Genomic DNA, 17,702 nt, shown 5'->3' on the forward strand with positions numbered 1-17,702 from the left:
TAATGTTCAAATATATAATTTAAAAAATATAAGTTTTGATTTTGCTACTTTAAAGGTTTTACTTTAAATCAGAAACGAGAATATTTTTTTCATATAAAAAAGTTATTTCCACGTCATCTATTCAATAATAGTAATAGAAAGCGTCCAATTTAATGATAATTGGATTGAAGGGTAGTAGCGTCCAATTTATAACCGCGCGTCGGGTCACCATTTAATTGTTACTCATATTGAAGGAGTTGACAAGTATTGACAAATAAAGGTCTAATAATATGTTTCTTTAACTATTTATTATAAATTTAGCATCGTTAAGGAAGCTGTTGTTGACATGATTTTCAATTAGAAAGTTGTCCGGGCCAATAAAAACCTCAATTCTTCATAAATATTGTATTAATTATATTTGTGAGAGCTCCAATGATTTAGAAATCCGAAACTGCGCAATTAAACATCAAAATCAATAAATATGTAATTAATTTTACTTGATAATACAATTTTTTATATTGTTTTAATGATTATAGACCATAATGTTTATGATACGAGGTCGTGTTGACTTTTAAGAGGTTTTTGGGGTCGTCTGTCACTAATTTTACCTAAATTACAATTACAATACCCATAAAAGGTAAACTATTTCTATTTTTATGTAAAAAAAGACTTCAGCAAATATTATTTTCTAAAACAATTAAGGAAACCGAGGAAACGTTACGTAAATATTATTCTAAAAATGGTCTTATTTTGAAATGATTTTCTGCTTTCAAAAAATACCGTAAATTAAACTCCAGATCAAAATAACAATCAAAACTTGCTTCCTCGAAAGCAAAAACCATTTTTTCATCCAATAAGGTCATTAACGATTATTCAGAAAAATGGCTGGCCGATATTATATTGCCTGCTGGCACGTCTTAAAGTCGAATTTAAAAAGCAACCGCTTCTTCAAGTATGTGTACAGTTTGGGAACGTCTCTTCTTCTTCATGTGACTGTTATTGATCGTTAACTATCATATTGACTATCATCGCTTTATTTACAGCTGCGCGGAATAGCTGAGTGCGCTGACCCATGCTTCTCCAGTTTTTGTAACTCTATCGACTATCTAATAAAATAACCATAACAATTCCAAACGTTTGTTGAGAGCGTAGGAAAGACATAACATCGTGCCATCCTCATACGAGGATCAATGTTAAGATCTTGGATGCATTATTGCTCATATTTCCACGTTACAATCCCATTTATTTGTTTATTACGTTTCCCAGGTACTTTAATGTTTTTACTTGCTCTATTTGTACAGTTTTAACTGTTCTTTCTTCTTTTGGTTCATTTTGTTGTTTAGTTAGGACCATAATTTGTTCTTCTTTATTTCAAGCTTTAGTCCGTAATTATGGAAGACTATAACAAATCGGTCGATGAGCCTTTCTAGTTCTTTAAACGAGCTGGTGTCAATCAGAGGACCAGCCCCATGTCCAGTGATACCCGTGGAATATGTAGAATTCGACTTGCTCTTAAAAACTGAAACAACGACTTTTTTCTTTCTCTGATAAATCCAGATTTTATTTGATCTCACCAGACGGTGGTGAAAGGATCTAGAGAAAATAAGGAAAGGATGTACGTACTATACTTTTCTTTGAAATCTTGTATATATGTGTGATATTCACTGCTGATCAAAGGATCCATTGTGCCCCTTTTGCTTTCTGAGACTCAGAAGATACTCAGTGTTAACAGTTGATCTCTCAACCCCATTCCTTTAAGAGCGTACAGGATACGGGATGGCTCTAACTGCAAAACATCATTGTCTTTTATTTCATACTAGAGGTTTGGACTTCTACTTAACAAAATCGTTTGCACTTTCAGCTGGACTTTTCAGCATTTTTAGATGTTCAATTCAACTGCATATATTTATTGGTTGTAGAAGATTTAGGTTCACTTCTATTATAGTCGTTGGACATGTTCTCATGGCACATATAGAAGAAGGTTCTTATGCCGTCGAAAAATTGATTCTCGTGGTATTCAGAACAGTTCTAGCACCTCGGACCACTAGTCCATAGTGGTTTTACTATCGCTGTGTACATCCACTGTAGGATTTATGTGCTACAACCCCAATTCTTCCCTGTGAAGTATCTGTATATCATCAGGATTTTCGTGGCTTTTATGGTTATCTCCTTTTCGTGTTTGTTCACTATCTAGGGTGAGTCCCCTCCTCTTTGTTTTTAATTCAATTGCTACAGAAGTTGGTATAAGACAAGGAATACTATCGAAAAATCAGCATAACTCCGGCAACGCTCATAAGTTTGGGAACAGTTGAATAAGAATAAAAAGAAACGTACGAACGCGGATTACGAAACTATATATACCAAATTACAACAGCAATTTCCGTACTTGCCGTTACCAAATCGTTTAACAGAGTGGAAGACATAGTAGAAATTGTAAAAAACAGGCTCTGTTACCGACGCGCCGCATTCTGGACGACCATTATCAGTAATAACTAACATTAACTGTAACCAATTACGGTAAGAGAAGCTCTGGCGATAGTTGAACAATCTGCACTGCGGCTATCGGAAGAACTGTAAATATTCGATCCCATACACTCTCGAGTTTACCCTCCGCGTCACCCCCACGCACTTCACGAGGATGATTTCGATCGCAGATTGGAATTCTGCGAGCGATGCAGTGAGAATGATCCGCAGTTATAACATTCCATTTTGTGGTTGGATGAACGATCAGAATCCTGACGTTTTCATTGAAGAAGAATTGAACCTCCCTGGGGTGTGTGCGTGGGAAAGTATTCATGCGGGAAAACTCGTGAGTACGTACTTTAATGAGGGTCTTGGGACGGGGCAAAGTTTTCTGGAACTGCTCGTTCAAACTGACAACGATCCAACGTTCGCGAACATCCGTCAGATCTGGCAGCATGGAGCTCCGACACAGTGCGCGTTTTGTGTGCAACAGTACCTCTTTTTGGAGAATAGATAGGTGGCCAGGACAGTCATGTAACCTGACGACACCCTGTGATTTCTTCCTGTGGCGCCTTTTCAAAAAGCGCGTTTTTGCAACCCTTCCCGATCTCCGACATGCAATTGAGAACAACTTGAGATTTTTCGCTTGACATACTTCGTTGGACTATCCTTAAATGTATTTATGTTAATTTTGTTTTTATTGCGAAAATGTCTCGTTATATCCAGTTTACGTGACGAACGGTCATATCCCGGATGTTTTTCATTAAATAAGAGACTTGATGTGTTTTAACTTTTAATATATGGCACGCTGCCCGACAACGCGCTGTGTATTACTGATACTAATAACAGATTATTATTATTATTTTGTCCGTTCATCTAATTTGTTACCACGAAAATTATACGATGATATACAGGGCGATTCACATATATTTATACGGTATCTAGTAGGCTAACAGTTACATTTTTAATAGACACTAATTGATATTGTATGATTAATAATATATGGCAAATATTGGCGTAAGTATCTCCATTTTTGTAAAATTGTTTCATCGAGAACGCGCGTTGTTCTCCCGTGTAGCAAGTAATTGTTACTAAAGAAGCGAGAAAAGTACCGACTATCGTTCCCATGGGTTCCTACGTCAATCCGGCTACAATTGTATGATTGTTAGTGATTTTTTGGCCAAAAATGAAATAAGAGCCACCGTTTTTGCCAGATGACTCTTTCCTGTTTTCGAAGTACTTCGGGGAACGTATCATGAGTACATCCCATATAGGATATTACGATGGGTCCAGTATAAACCCAGATTTGGGCCAAGTATGTACAACTCTGGCCCTTGCTTGGAAGCCATTATTGTCCCCGACTAGGTGAGACTTTGGGATCATAACAATGTTCCTAGCTTGGTTAGCAACTCTGGACCAGGCTGGTTTTTATTAATGCACTATGATACTATTTTGTATTATTCTTTTTTTATTGTCTTTTGTGCATGAGAGAATTTTATTCATAAAAAATTTAATGCCAAAGATATCTATAATGGGTAAGATACTGAAACAAAACTCATATAGTTATTCAGAGTTCTGCCAAACCTGGCTGACTATAGGACGGCCGAGGTCGGGTTACCCAGAGCTCAGTCAGGCTTGGGTGAATATGGGATGGACGAGGTAAGGCTTAGACCATAGAATGGCCGGCGCTAAGCTACCCAGACTTCAACCAGGCTTGGGATATTCTGGTTTGCCAAGGCCGGGTTTCCAAGCGTTGGCCCAAGCTAAGCCCCGTCGTTCAAGTTCTCCTACATGGGATTAAAACCATAATAGGTACTGAACACCATTCCAATCAAGGCTTACAACTCATAGCCAATTTAATTGTTAAATGATCATATATAAGGTTTGTTCCAATCTGCTAGTCGGGAACGTACTTGGAACAGTTATCGGAAGCGGTTATAGATATTTTCTGCGCAATCTCTGTATATGCACAGTTCTTGTAACAGTATTTACTATCAGCCAAGTATCAAAAGACCGTCTCGGAAACACGCAGAATCGGCACCGTACCAAGGATGGTTTTTTGATGGGTTGGAACGAACCTATACATACATCTTCATTGTTTTGTACAGAAAAATCAATATATCTCAAAATTTTATAATTTTAGATATATGGAATGCTTGATAAAAGTATATTTGTAGTACTACTCACTCAACTACAGAGTGATTCATTTGCAAAAAAAAACGAAAAAATAATGTATCAGATTCGTATTAACGAAATGAATATTTTTCGAGAATTTTTACTTCTATTCGAAAATTGGTTATAACTTTTAAATACCTTATAGAACATATCACAATTCCATATCAAGCTGATTTTCAAATATACCATAAAATATACCATTTATAAAAATTTAACTTTGATATGGCACAGCATTCTGGAACAGATTGTAAGTTATATTTAAATGTGACGACTAATGATGGCTATGACCCCTCAAAATTTCAAATTAACATCTTAAAGGACAAAAGAGACGCTAAACTTCGTATTAATATTACTGTAGACGTTTTTTAGAATTATGCAAAAAATTAACAAAATATCCAAATATGCAAAATTCAACATAGAATTCGCTCTTTTGTCATAAACAATATATGGGGTCCTAGAGAGCAAGCATTTTTTCATAAAAAAAATCTTGTGAAACTCTAAAGCATGGACGGTCACAGAAATTCTGCTCAAACGTTTGGAATCATTTGAGGTGCGAGGTTATTGCCGATAAGGGTGCAAATATTTGAGCCCATGAACAAAATTTGAAGGCTTTGGTCTTGTGATGCTGAACTCTAAAATATTTTTCATTTGGTAAATGGTTCAGGAGACAACAACACATAGTAATGTAGTGATAGTCAATATGATAGTTAAGGGCCTATTTGGAAGGTGACAATAAATAAATAATTGAATCAAAATACGTATAAATATGGTTTTTTGGTCAGTCCGGATCAAATTTCGTACGGTATGTCAACGATTCCCATTACATTATGTTTTTTTTGTTTCAGGTTTTGAATCATGCTCACCCAATCCTTGTAAAAATGGCGGAGCATGTTTGTCGCCCTTAAAAGAAGACAGTTTTTGCAAGTAAGTAGATAGATAGATGTAATATACTTAAGGAAATTAGAAAATAATAAAACAAGACCAAAAAAAATGATACTATAAAAGTAATATCACCATCAAATTCCATGGAAAAACAAAATAAGATTTATATGACAATCGGTTTAAGCATTTAGTTTTTGTTGTCCCATTGAGAGTTGGATATACGAGGTTTATCAGATATTTTGTTTCCATAATCATTTTAACTTCAAATTCTCTTTCAAATCCATACACTTAGTCCAACAATGTTTCGGAAATATTGATTCTAATTAGATTTTGGTCCAAATCGGTATCCAATGCGTGGATAGCTCACGCTTGTACATATCTCTTTAGTCAGTAGATGGAAAATGCGATTTTGGGTATTCTTATTTTTCTTATCTTAATTCGGCTTAACTTTTTCAATGATATCGCCGTATTTCGTAATTTTACGGTGATAAATGATGTACCTTTTCATTTTCATAAGTCTATTGCATTTCAAACACCTAACGACGGCTCTTCACTCAATTTTTTCCATTTTCAGAAATATCTTTACAACGCCTCACTTATAAAATTGTTAAATACAAACCAAGCGTCCGAAACAACTGAAATTCTAGTGAGAATCTCCAAACGCATGTGCAAATATATTTCCCAAGTACTGATATTATCAAGTCGAGGTCGTTAACTTTTCGGACAACCCTCGTATATGTTTTCGTACTATATCTTCCTGTAGAATACGATGATAGCATTAGTTTTATCGTAGCTGCTCTTGTTGAAGCGCTGTCTTAAAAAACATTGAAAATATAAGTTTTTGTACAAGTTGAGATCTTTTGTTGTGGGATTGTGGCAGCTAAATATCAAAATGTACTATTTTCAATACATAAAAAACAAAGCTTTCTAATTAGCGACTAAAATAATGATCGAAATATAAATACTGCATATTATAAGAGAATTGTGTTATAACACATTTTTCATGAAATTTTAAATTAATTTGGTTCCAAAACAGTAAGATATAAATATGGAGTTTATTGATTTCTGTTGCAATGCAATTGTTTTTATGAAATTGAAATCCGTCTATTTGAGAGTTTAGGTCGCTATAATTGAATATTGATAGATTTTTTTTTCAAAATATTAAAGATATGCAAAAATTACACGAAAGATATTCAAATTATTTGCTTAATAATAGACTGATCATTTGGAGGAATATATCTTGTTTCTAAAAACAGACGTTTTTTGTAGTTATTCTCAGTTGTTAAAAATTTGGCAGAATTCATAGAATAACCTTCATAGAAAACGTGAGAGGAAAGCGAGCATCTATCAGGGTTTAATTTGCTGTCACTTTTTGTGAAAGTTTATCCTATTATTTTAAATTATGTTAATTTATTGATTGATTTTGTCTGTACGCTATCTTGATGTTTTGTTATAGTAAAGATGAGATATTATTGTTAGAATTAGTATGGTCTTATGTTAAAGTCACTGTTGATAAAGAATCTAGTTGGCCAACGCTTAGGAGGGTTCTAGAAATTGTTTGACGGTTGACGACGAACTATCCAGATAGAGCATCAAATCTTCCTCATTCCTCGATAAGCTTTGAATATCCAAGCAACGTGCATTATGATAGCTGAACGCCGACTAACATGACGCACACGTAAACATAGTTACTTCCTGAATACCCTTCGCATAGAGGATATACGTTGATTTAGATCAATTATAAGTTTTATATTTCATATTTTACGATAGTTGGTGGACGTTTCTTTTAAGTTCGTTCGACTCAAACATCCTGTCACGCGTTCACCCTCCATTTATGGATATTATAATAACAACAAATTGTTGTAAAGCAAGCACATTGTAAAGATCGACTATCTCTTTTACTCTTATTGCCTACACTGGTAGACACTTACAAATCAGGCGATGCTTATCGATAAAAAAGCAGGAACGTATTGTCAACCGTTTTTTAAAATTTCCTTACCTAGCCACCACTTCATTGTTTTTTTTTACGAATGCTCGGTAGGCCGTGGCCGTACATAGCCTCATTAGTTCCATTGTTTTCGAGACGTGTGGGTCTTATTTATGGCCGTCGAGTCGGTTGCTTGGCAACCGACAACAAACTAAATATACGAGCGCTGGAATTACCCATAATGGAAATTGTATAGTACAAGAAGCAAAAGAAAAAAATAGCCTGAAAATTGGCACAAACTTTCTTTGCGATATGCATTTTGAATAAATAAATTGGTCGCCGGCCGTGGAAATTTGGATTCTGATTATATTTTGAGTAACAAAATGCTTAGAAAAAAACTGCTCTGAGGACATAAAATTTCATGAAATTTCCTACAAAAATGATTTGTTGGCCTTAGTCGTTTTCTCTGAAAACGCGATCAAAAGCAAAGGACGTCATTCTGTTTATTTTACAATCAGAATGTTTTGGAATCACCATCGTAGAATTAATACCAAAAATCGATTTTATTCATTAACACGTTCAGCCCCGGTGCGGTCCATAGACTCTTCAAAGTCCTATGGACCGCACCACGTATCTTATTTCGACCCTTCTCTACGGCTCAAGGGACCGTATTTAAATGTGTTTTACAGTTTGGTCGAACCATCCTGGATCCTTGAATTATTACCTTACACTTAGTCTATTTGATTTTTTTTTACTGCACCCTTCACAATTTCTTCGCAACTTGCGACTTGGACCTTCTTTCTTCACTAGGCAATGGGTTTATGGTTTTGTTTTGGCGTCTCTCGACCAGCAACATCCGTATTTTCTTTCGTCAGTAACTTCTTTGCTACACTGATTTTAGATTCAGTATTTCTGTACCAAATAACAGTTCAATAGAAACTTTTCTATACCACTTGAACGTCTTTCTAAAAGAAGTGTTGTAATTTGATCATTTGTTCAGACAGGTCTATACAAGATTTTCCTTTGTTATAGTCGACCATGGCTTAAGGCTTTACAACCATTCCTGATCGTCTTTCAATGTTTAATGTCTCATCAGCATGCTTTGTAGAAAACATCATCGCGCTTATCCTTTCATTTTAATATTTTTATTACTTTTTCGCTTTCTGCTAGTAATTTGATTTCATTTTTACACTTTTAATTGTTTTTTCCTTGGATCCATACCCCGTATGGGGTTTGGGTCCTGGAGAAAGTTTATCAGTTTTGGTTGGGTTTAAACGTGTTAAATGTAATTTTCTTCAAGAGCAATACATCATTCCAATGCTTCTCTAACTTCTTGATGCCGATGCCGATGCCGATGCCGATCTAAATAGGCTTCAGCTTCAGCTTTTTAATTTGAGCATTTTAAACATTGAGAACAGCAAATAGCCAAAAGTTACAATAGATCTGGACTATACCGTGGATGAGAAAGCAATTCGAAGTGTAATTCTTTCAATTTAACCATCATTGACATCGACTTGTGAATCGGTGCATTGTCTTGGTGAAACAGTGTTTTTTTCTTCGACATATTCCTTGATTTTTGAATTCAAACGATCCAACTCTATATAGTATTCGCTATTAATTATCTCTTCCTTTTTGGAGATAGTCGATAAACAATATTCCATGCGCTTCCCAAAATACTGAAGCCATAACCTTTCCAACTGACAGTTATACTTTTAGACGCTTCGGACGTGGTTCACCGACAGGTGTTCACTCAGACGATGACCGTTTTGATTTCGGAGTGAAGTGATGGATCTATGTTCCATCCATGGTCAAATATCCATAAGAAAAATCTGATTTATTACGTGTAAACTCGGCCAAAAACTGCTCTGAATCATCAACACGTTTTTGTTTTTGATCGACTGTGAGTAAATGCGGCACCCACGTTGAAAAAAGTGTTCTCATTGTTAAATGGTTAGTTTAGGTTAGGTATTTTATGCAATTTGATTTTACGATTAGATATAACCAATTTGTGGTGTTTTTGATGTTTTCTGGAGTAACCACCTCAATTGGACTACCAAAACGTTCACCATAATCGGTGTCACTACGTTTAAATTGAACAAACTTTTAACAAATGGTTCTTTCCGATGGTGCAAGGTCCGGATAACACTTTTGAAACCATTGCTGAGCTTATATACTATTTTTTATTAAGGAGTAATGCTAAATTAATGCACGGATTTGTTTTGAATACATTGTTTTAAAAATAACAAAAGTAGCTTCAGTTAAATGGCTCTAACTTTTTCCTGACTTATCGAAATGTTTACACGTGGTTTTTTGATAGTTGATACTTCATAAACGTCATATGGATGGAAAAAATGTTTTTTACTAACGTCAAAACTTACGAGGCAAGCAACTGAAACTACTTGAACGTATATTCTCTGAAGAGTGGGTAAAATGAAGAATGTTTTTAAATTTGTAAAATATCAAACAGTTTTTGTTAGAACCCACTTATTTTTTTATCAACTAATGCTGAATCTTTCCCTCTTTATCGGTATTTGAAAAAATGATTTTTTAATACACGGTAATGTTCTAATTTGATTGGCCCGTAAAATGGCTCTACAAGGCATTGGTCTTGGTCTTGCATCTTCATATGTCGTCTTGGTCCTGCATAGTCCGGTCTTGGTCTTGCATGCCTGGTCTTGGTCTTGGTCTTGCAGCCTCGTATGTGGTCTTGGTCTTGCATAGTCCCGTCTTGGTCTTGGTCTTGCTTCAAGATTCTTGCATTTTATAATTGATCCTAAAGAGTATAAGTATACAAAACCATCCCATAAAAGCAGTTTGAAATATATCAAAATCTAAGAACGAGAATATTTTATCTGCACCAATTGCGCCTGTACGGGATTGTGGAATGTGTATTTTTGCAATGGTAGGTAATTGATTTTTCTTAAAATGAAAATTGTTTTTGAAATGAAACCAAAACTGAAATCTTTGGTGAAATTAGTTCTTGATTTAATGTTAAAAATAATAGGTATTAACCATTTTTCAAAAAAAAAATTAGTTGATGTTCTACTAGTTAACTATTTTGCTGTAAATTTGATATGTAGATATCCTCAATATAATGAAATTAAATATTCAGAAAGTTCAGTCTAAAAATGTATCCATTTGTAAAAAAGTTTTTTTTTTCGTATTTTTGTCCCAAATTACATTACACTACGATACAAAAGATTTACCTTATATTTACTATATTTTGATACCTATTCAAATAAATTTTGATGACATACCAGAGAACCCTGTTATCGACATAATTAGTTATATATTTAGAAAAAAAAACGCAACGTAACAAATATGAAATTTTTTTATTAATCAAAAACTTGAAAAATAGAAATATGAAAAATAAAAAGATATATTGAAACAGAAAACGTAAACTATCATTTCTGATTTACACATATATGGTAAACGAATGATAATTTTATATCTTAATTACCCCCATAAATCAACAGGCACTTATTTTATTAGTATTTATTGTGAGTGGAATAATTTTCTCAACAAACATATTAGCTATACTTATTTAAAATTAAAATTGCTTTGAATAAATGGAAAAAAAGCAAAACCAGTCTCTCTTGGTCTTGCGTTTTGGTCTTGCACACACGGTTTTGGTCTTGCACACTCAGACTTGGTCTTGGCATAAGTCTTGCACACTCGGTTTTGGTCTTGCATTTTTAGCAAGACCAATCTTTCTTGGTCTTGCATAAGTCCTGTACATCTACGTGTTGATCTTGCACATCTCGGTCTTGGTCTTGCATAAGTCTTGCACATCTCGGTCTTGGTCTTGCACACTCGGTTTTAGTCTTGCATTTTTAGCAAGACCAATCTTTCTTGTTCTTGCGTAAGTCCTGTACATCTACGTGTTGATCTTGCACATCTCGGTCTTGCCTTACCTAGTATGATTCACTATTTATAATTGAGGAATTCAATTACAGTTTAGAAATTATAGAATATTTTCGTTTCCCAAATATTTTTTATATTGATTTGTGTAAACTAAATAACAACAAAAGTTTATTAAAATACTTATTTAAACTATTTCGTTTTTTCAAAATATCATCTAGAATTATTCATTATTCAAACTCTCCACTCTGTATTTGTTCGAGTTCGAAAGAAATAAGAAAAAGACAGAAGGCGTGCCCCGAGCACCACACCAGATAATAGATAATCCTTTTCTTTTGTATTCTTCATCCTACACACTCTTTCTTTCAAAGAACAGACAATTCAAGCTGATTTTATACCTGGCACCAGGCTGTAATATATTTTTGGTAAGACGAGACGGGGCGCCCGAGCAGCACTTCGACAACCGAGTTATGACAATCTTCTGGTTTTCAATAAAATAATAATCAACTTACAAATGGATTATTATAAAAATATTAAAAATAAAAACTGAAAGAAACGCGACGTGCGTACAGAAGACGATGAAATAAAAAAGTTTGTAGATGTTGGAGAACAGCTATAAATATATGAAAAATGATTTTTTTAATTATAGTTTATTGCTCTTCTGTTTTTATGATGAAATTTTTTTAAACGGATAATTATAGTTTAAAAAATAAATAGAAATAAATCAATCAGACATAAACATTGAGGATTTCTCTTGTAATAATACCATAAATATGAATTTTTAACCATTTTCTTTCAATAAATCATTTATAATAATTAAATTCGCCTTTTACATAGTCAGAAAGTTTATCGATTATTCTGTATCAAAAAAAATTCTGGTAAATATAAGTACTATTCAAGGAAGTAATCTTCTATTCAAACTAAAATATCACGTTATACGTATGCAATTGTATTGAATTTAATATATAAAATATATAAATATTTTAAATCTGTTACCTCATTTATGCTTACGTCTAGAGAAGGAGTTTCTAGAAGCATCTAGAAATATACCTCGAATATTGGCTGGCGACAAAGTAGTTTTAGATTTGACTAAGAATAGTTTTTAATCAATTATATTATTTTATTATCGATTAATTAATCTAGCAACTAAGCTGGAAATTTTGGAACCGTTGGGTAATATTCATACTGAACACAGTGTTTATACCAACACACACAATTACACTGACTGACGCGCATTTCGATAACCAAGTTATCGTCTTCAGAGACTGGAGGTAAATTAATATCTAATAACTTAACTTACCTGTTTTGTACTAAAATTTCCCACCAATAACCTTCTCCCGCGAAAATTAATTTCAGCAAACAGGAAAAAACTCCTTGGTGGGAATATTCATATTTATTCTTTGACTACTAAACTATAGAGTGGGCTATAAGGAATTGGCCCTTTGTTCCTATTTAACCTACTGTTAGATTCAACAATTTCAATGGTTTCAAATGCATCCAACAATTTAGTATTTTACATTATTAATATTATGTCATGATTGTGACTGGCAGCGTGATCGGCAATATCTGATGTTCTGGTCCGGAGCTTTGTGCTCTTTAAACCGAACAATAACACATCTCTTAGTCTGCCCGATATACTTTCCGTCACATTTTATCCTTAGGATTGCCCAAAAATTGTTTTAATGTTTTGTTGGATCTATTAACAAATTTTAAACCCACTCTGCTAAATACTCCTTCAAATCCTTTTGTACAAAGAGGATTGAAAGGTATCAGAGGAAATTTTTGTTGTTTTTCACTTTGGGTTTGGAAAAATTGGTTTCACCTAGAGATTTCTTAAACCTATGACGATGTATTAACCTATTTACAATTCTTTTATAACAACCGTTGAGTACAGATGCATCCTCAATGAAGGACTTTTCCTTATTGCATCTTTCGATGGTAAGTGGAAACTGGATTAACCGATGTACCAGGAAATGGGGACTGGCCATCTTCTGTTGGATACAACGAAAAGAATAAACTGGGATATACCTGCACCTAAATACATCAAATTCTAGTAGTAAAGTACCTAAAAATGGTAACTGTCTATTATTTTTCATTTCAAAGGTGAACTGAAATAGATGGGTATTTAGAGTTCCAAAATGAATTCTTCGTTTGCCTTCTTCGTATTGAATATGGCGAAAATATCATACACATACCTGTACCATACCCTGGAAAAAAACTGAAACTCTTGACTGATTTGCTTTTCAAAATGATTCATGAACAGTTTCCCATTGTTAGATCAGTACAACAACGAAGTCTACAATCATAGTGGGCTTCAATTTGGTTCATAAATCCAATAATACATTAAAACGATTATTGTTGGGCAATCCTGTGGATAAAATACCCAATTTTTAAGAGAATGGTACATATATCAAATTAGCTTTGGTAATTGTGCCCGAAAGTATATTGGGCAGACTAAGAGATCCGTTACTGTTCGGTTTAAAGAGCACAAAGCTCATTTGAAATATGGACGGACCGGAAATCAGGTATTGTCGATCACGCTGTCAGTCACAATCATAATATAATATTAATAATGTGAAATACTAAATTGTTGGATGCATTTGAAAGCATTGAAATTGCTAATTTTAAGAGTAGGTTAAATAAGGACAAAGGGTCAATTCCTTACGGACCACTCTATAGTTTAGTAGTCAAAGAATGAATATGAATATTCCCTTCAAGGAGTTTTTTTCCCGCTGGAATGAATTTTCGCGGGAGAAGGTTTATTGGTGGGAAAATTTAATACAAAACAGGCAAGTCAAATTATTAATTAATCAAGCAATCAGTTCTAACTTATTTTTTTTTCCAAAAACTGTTAATTCGTCGTTGAAACTCAGCCACAACGCAAGTTTCCATAGTCTTCATTTTGTTTCGAGACTCAGCAAAATTTTTAAACTGGTCTATGAAACAAAAAAATTTGGAAATCAATGATTTAGATTATTCTCTAATAATACTTGAAAGTTTTGAATTAGTTAGTTGGCTTTATTACTGTCTCATACACAAAAATAGATTATAACTACAATAATAACAATCGACGTAAAATGCAAAAAGTCACCGAATATTTTAAACACTCCACAATTCAATTTATTAATACATGTAACTGTCGTATGTCGATTGTATACCTTTGAAAATCAATTTGAAAAAAAAATCGTCAGTCATAACCTAACAAGTTCTTCTTCTCGATTGTTTATTGTAATTTGTTATATAAGAGCGATTCTTTCGTTCTCTCTCTCTCTCTCTCTCTCTCTCTACCTGTAATTGTTTAATTGTCACGGTCGAAATGATCGATCAGATTTTTGAGCGGCATGGCGAGTCATTGACAAACAATAAATTAAATTTATCACGATCGAAATTTTATCTGTTAAAAATCTGAATGAGAGCAATTAATTCGAGCACACACACACACACACACAAACATAGTCCGTTTGTCGATATATATCAACATCAGGAAGCGATTGTTAGTTGTGGACAATAGAGTGCGGTAACCGTTTGCGGACAATGCCGGTTCATTATAGACCATAGGGTTAATTGGTCCATTGATTCTTCTTCGGCAACATAAAACTATTATACTACTCTTGTCTCTTTTTAATGCTACTCGCTTACGTGGTATACATCATGTCGTCTTTATCCTTCATCATGAAAGTTTACACTTGTGTGTAAACCATTTGAGAAAACAGGAGCGTATTTGGATGGGTATTATAACAAAAATTTCATAGGTTTACATCAAAGTTGAAATAATGAGAGAGTTATAATACATATTTTCACAATCTGTTCAAAGGTAGAAAATGTATCTTTTTAGTAATTATCTATCTATAATACTGAAGGTCTTGAAGGCATTGTGAGAAACGCAGGACTACAAAATAAGAATATTATAACAGATATTAGCATACGCAGATTATTTAACGATCATAGCAAATGGACTGAGGGAATTAATAAAATCGATCGACGAATTAGAAGAAGAAAAAGCAAGAAATTAAGGACTGTGTCTAGGAATAAAGTTGGAACAACCAGAGACAGGATAAAGGAAAGGATACAAAAAGGCTATCAAGCCTATGGAAGAAAGAAAAACCTATTAAAAAACAAAAACATAATAACCAAACAAAACCCTAATAAGACCAGTAATCACGTATGCGATGGAAACAACAGTAATAAACAAAAGAGATTAAGAAAAACTTAAAAGAACCGAAAGAAAGATAATGATAACTATAACAAGTCGAAATATAACACAGAAAAGAGAAAGGAGGGCAACGAAAAACGAAGAAATAGAGAGAAAACTGGGGAAGGAGAATATAGTGAGATACATAAAAGCACAAATGCGCAATTGGTCCGGGCAAGAAAAAAACCAATTGGAATGATCAAAAGAATAACGCAATGGATCTCATTGTGGCTAAGGAGGAGAAGCAGGTCGAGAAAGACTTGGAGAAACGAAATAGACGAAGACATAAGAGCACTCAATATAGAAAACTGGAGAGCAAAATATCGGAACTGAAAAGAATGAAAAATAATAACAAAAACAGCCAAACCAAATGACAAACTATAAAGAAAATAAAAATTAGAAAACATCGAGTGATCCACCTCAAGAAAAGAAGGATTCAAAGCCATAATAGTCATAAACCACATGGGATTGAAAGGCTTGAAGATGATGATGAATATATAGGGTCTCTCATAAATAATATCGATTTACAATGTAATGTACAATGTACAGTTTCTTATTAAATAATTATACAAAAAGGAAAGCCTTTATATTCAAAGGTTTTATCCCAACGTTCAGCAAGCTTTTTGAGACCTTGATAAAACTTTGTGTTTAGATCCAAGAAATTGTCTCTCTTGGCTTAAAATTTTATCCTATGTAAGATTATCGTCTTAAATTTGAATAAATAGTAATCTGACATTACAAAATCCGGACTGATTGCTCGATTTGATAGGAGTTGAATGCCACCAAGTTCTTATTCGGCGAATCCGATCTAATATATGGCGACTATCAAGACCGTTCCTGACGGTTAAATCAAGATGAGTCAATCAATGTTAGAAAAAGATCCTTCTGAAGATAGATATTGAAGACAGTTTTTTACATCAAGGCAATCTTTGCAGAATCACAATGTTCAATTTAAATAATATCAAAGAATAATTAAAGACATTTTTAATTATAGATATTTTTGGAGATATAAAAAGATATATAAAATTGGTTCCGACCCTGACCGATCCGATCTAATCGTAAATTTTCTTCTACTTTCTGAAGATTTCGGATAAGATTCGTTACATCGTGTCCTCAAGAATATTTCTCCGATTTCTAACCTCAAAATTTAGCTTAGAGTATGAGATTTTAATAAAATGGGAAGCTTAAGATAAATAAAAGTCAATTTTTTGGAGAATGAAAGATATTGGTAATTAAATGTGTTGATAATAAACTGATAAAGATTATCCATGTAAATTGCAACTAAAACTATGAAATTTATTGGAGAGAGATTCGTGGAATTAAAACAAAATATCTAACTTTTATTGACAAATAGGTAAAATCTCATGAAACAACTATGTAATCTTTAATATACATGGCTTTTGACCACTACAAACCTTTTTTTATTTTTCGAAGTAAATTTTATACATAACCCTCGTATATTCGATATTTCTATGGGCACACTTCGCATAGTTACCGTATCGCTAAACTCTATGTATACCAAAAGGTCGATTCAGGTAGAAATTTGGCAGGTAAATTGGCAAACTACCAATTTTCAGTAGATGGTTTATAATAAATGTTACAAAAACCCGTTCGTATTCTTTTCGGAGACCGTTGATTACTTATTCATGCATATTTTGGTCGGTAGCTGATTTTTTAACCGTGAAAAATTTTTAAAACACACTATGAATAATGCAGTTATGCTAAATAGTTACAGAAAATAGCTTTTGTGTATAACATGATCGTTTTATAAAAGAAATAAGGTATCCGAACTCTATCATTAAAATAGTTTTGAAATTATCAAAAAATTAACGAAAAAATCTTTACAAACACGATAAAAATGTTGAAATAACAACAGCTCTGGTTAAAATCCTATTAAAGAACCGGACTTATTAGCTAGGCAACCGTTCAAACGTCATAATTGCAAACAATTCCATCTTCACCCCCTTATAACTTTCTACAAATCACCTTGAGTACCTATACTCGTTTCAGAACTTCAATTCTAGAGAAACTAACTTCCCACATTTTCGGATTCTCAATCTTTATAGAAAATATCTGAAAGTAATACACATTTTATCTTGTTAAAGTGCAAAGTTGATGAAAAAAATTCGGGAGCGACTAGATGACTATGTGAAGGCCAGGGGCGGCTCATGCCCAATGGTTATTAATCCTTAATTCTCCCAGGGACAACCTGTACAATCTAAA

At 33.6% G+C, this 17,702-nt stretch overlaps 1 protein-coding gene across 2 annotated transcripts in view; it reads left to right on the forward strand.

The window, feature by feature from the left end:
- LOC130899596 (neurogenic locus Notch protein) overlaps window positions 1-17,702 on the forward strand; it is a 262,147-nt gene that overhangs the window by 23,458 nt on the left and 220,987 nt on the right. For both annotated transcript variants that reach the window (XM_057809656.1, XM_057809657.1), the window contains exon 2: window positions 5,463-5,541. In XM_057809656.1, coding sequence (XP_057665639.1) covers window positions 5,463-5,541 — 79 coding nt within the window. The remainder of the gene's footprint in view (window positions 1-5,462; window positions 5,542-17,702) is intronic.

This window comes from Diorhabda carinulata, chromosome 11, assembly GCF_026250575.1.
Source record: "Diorhabda carinulata isolate Delta chromosome 11, icDioCari1.1, whole genome shotgun sequence".
In the NCBI taxonomy this organism is placed as follows: domain Eukaryota; kingdom Metazoa; phylum Arthropoda; class Insecta; order Coleoptera; family Chrysomelidae; genus Diorhabda; species Diorhabda carinulata.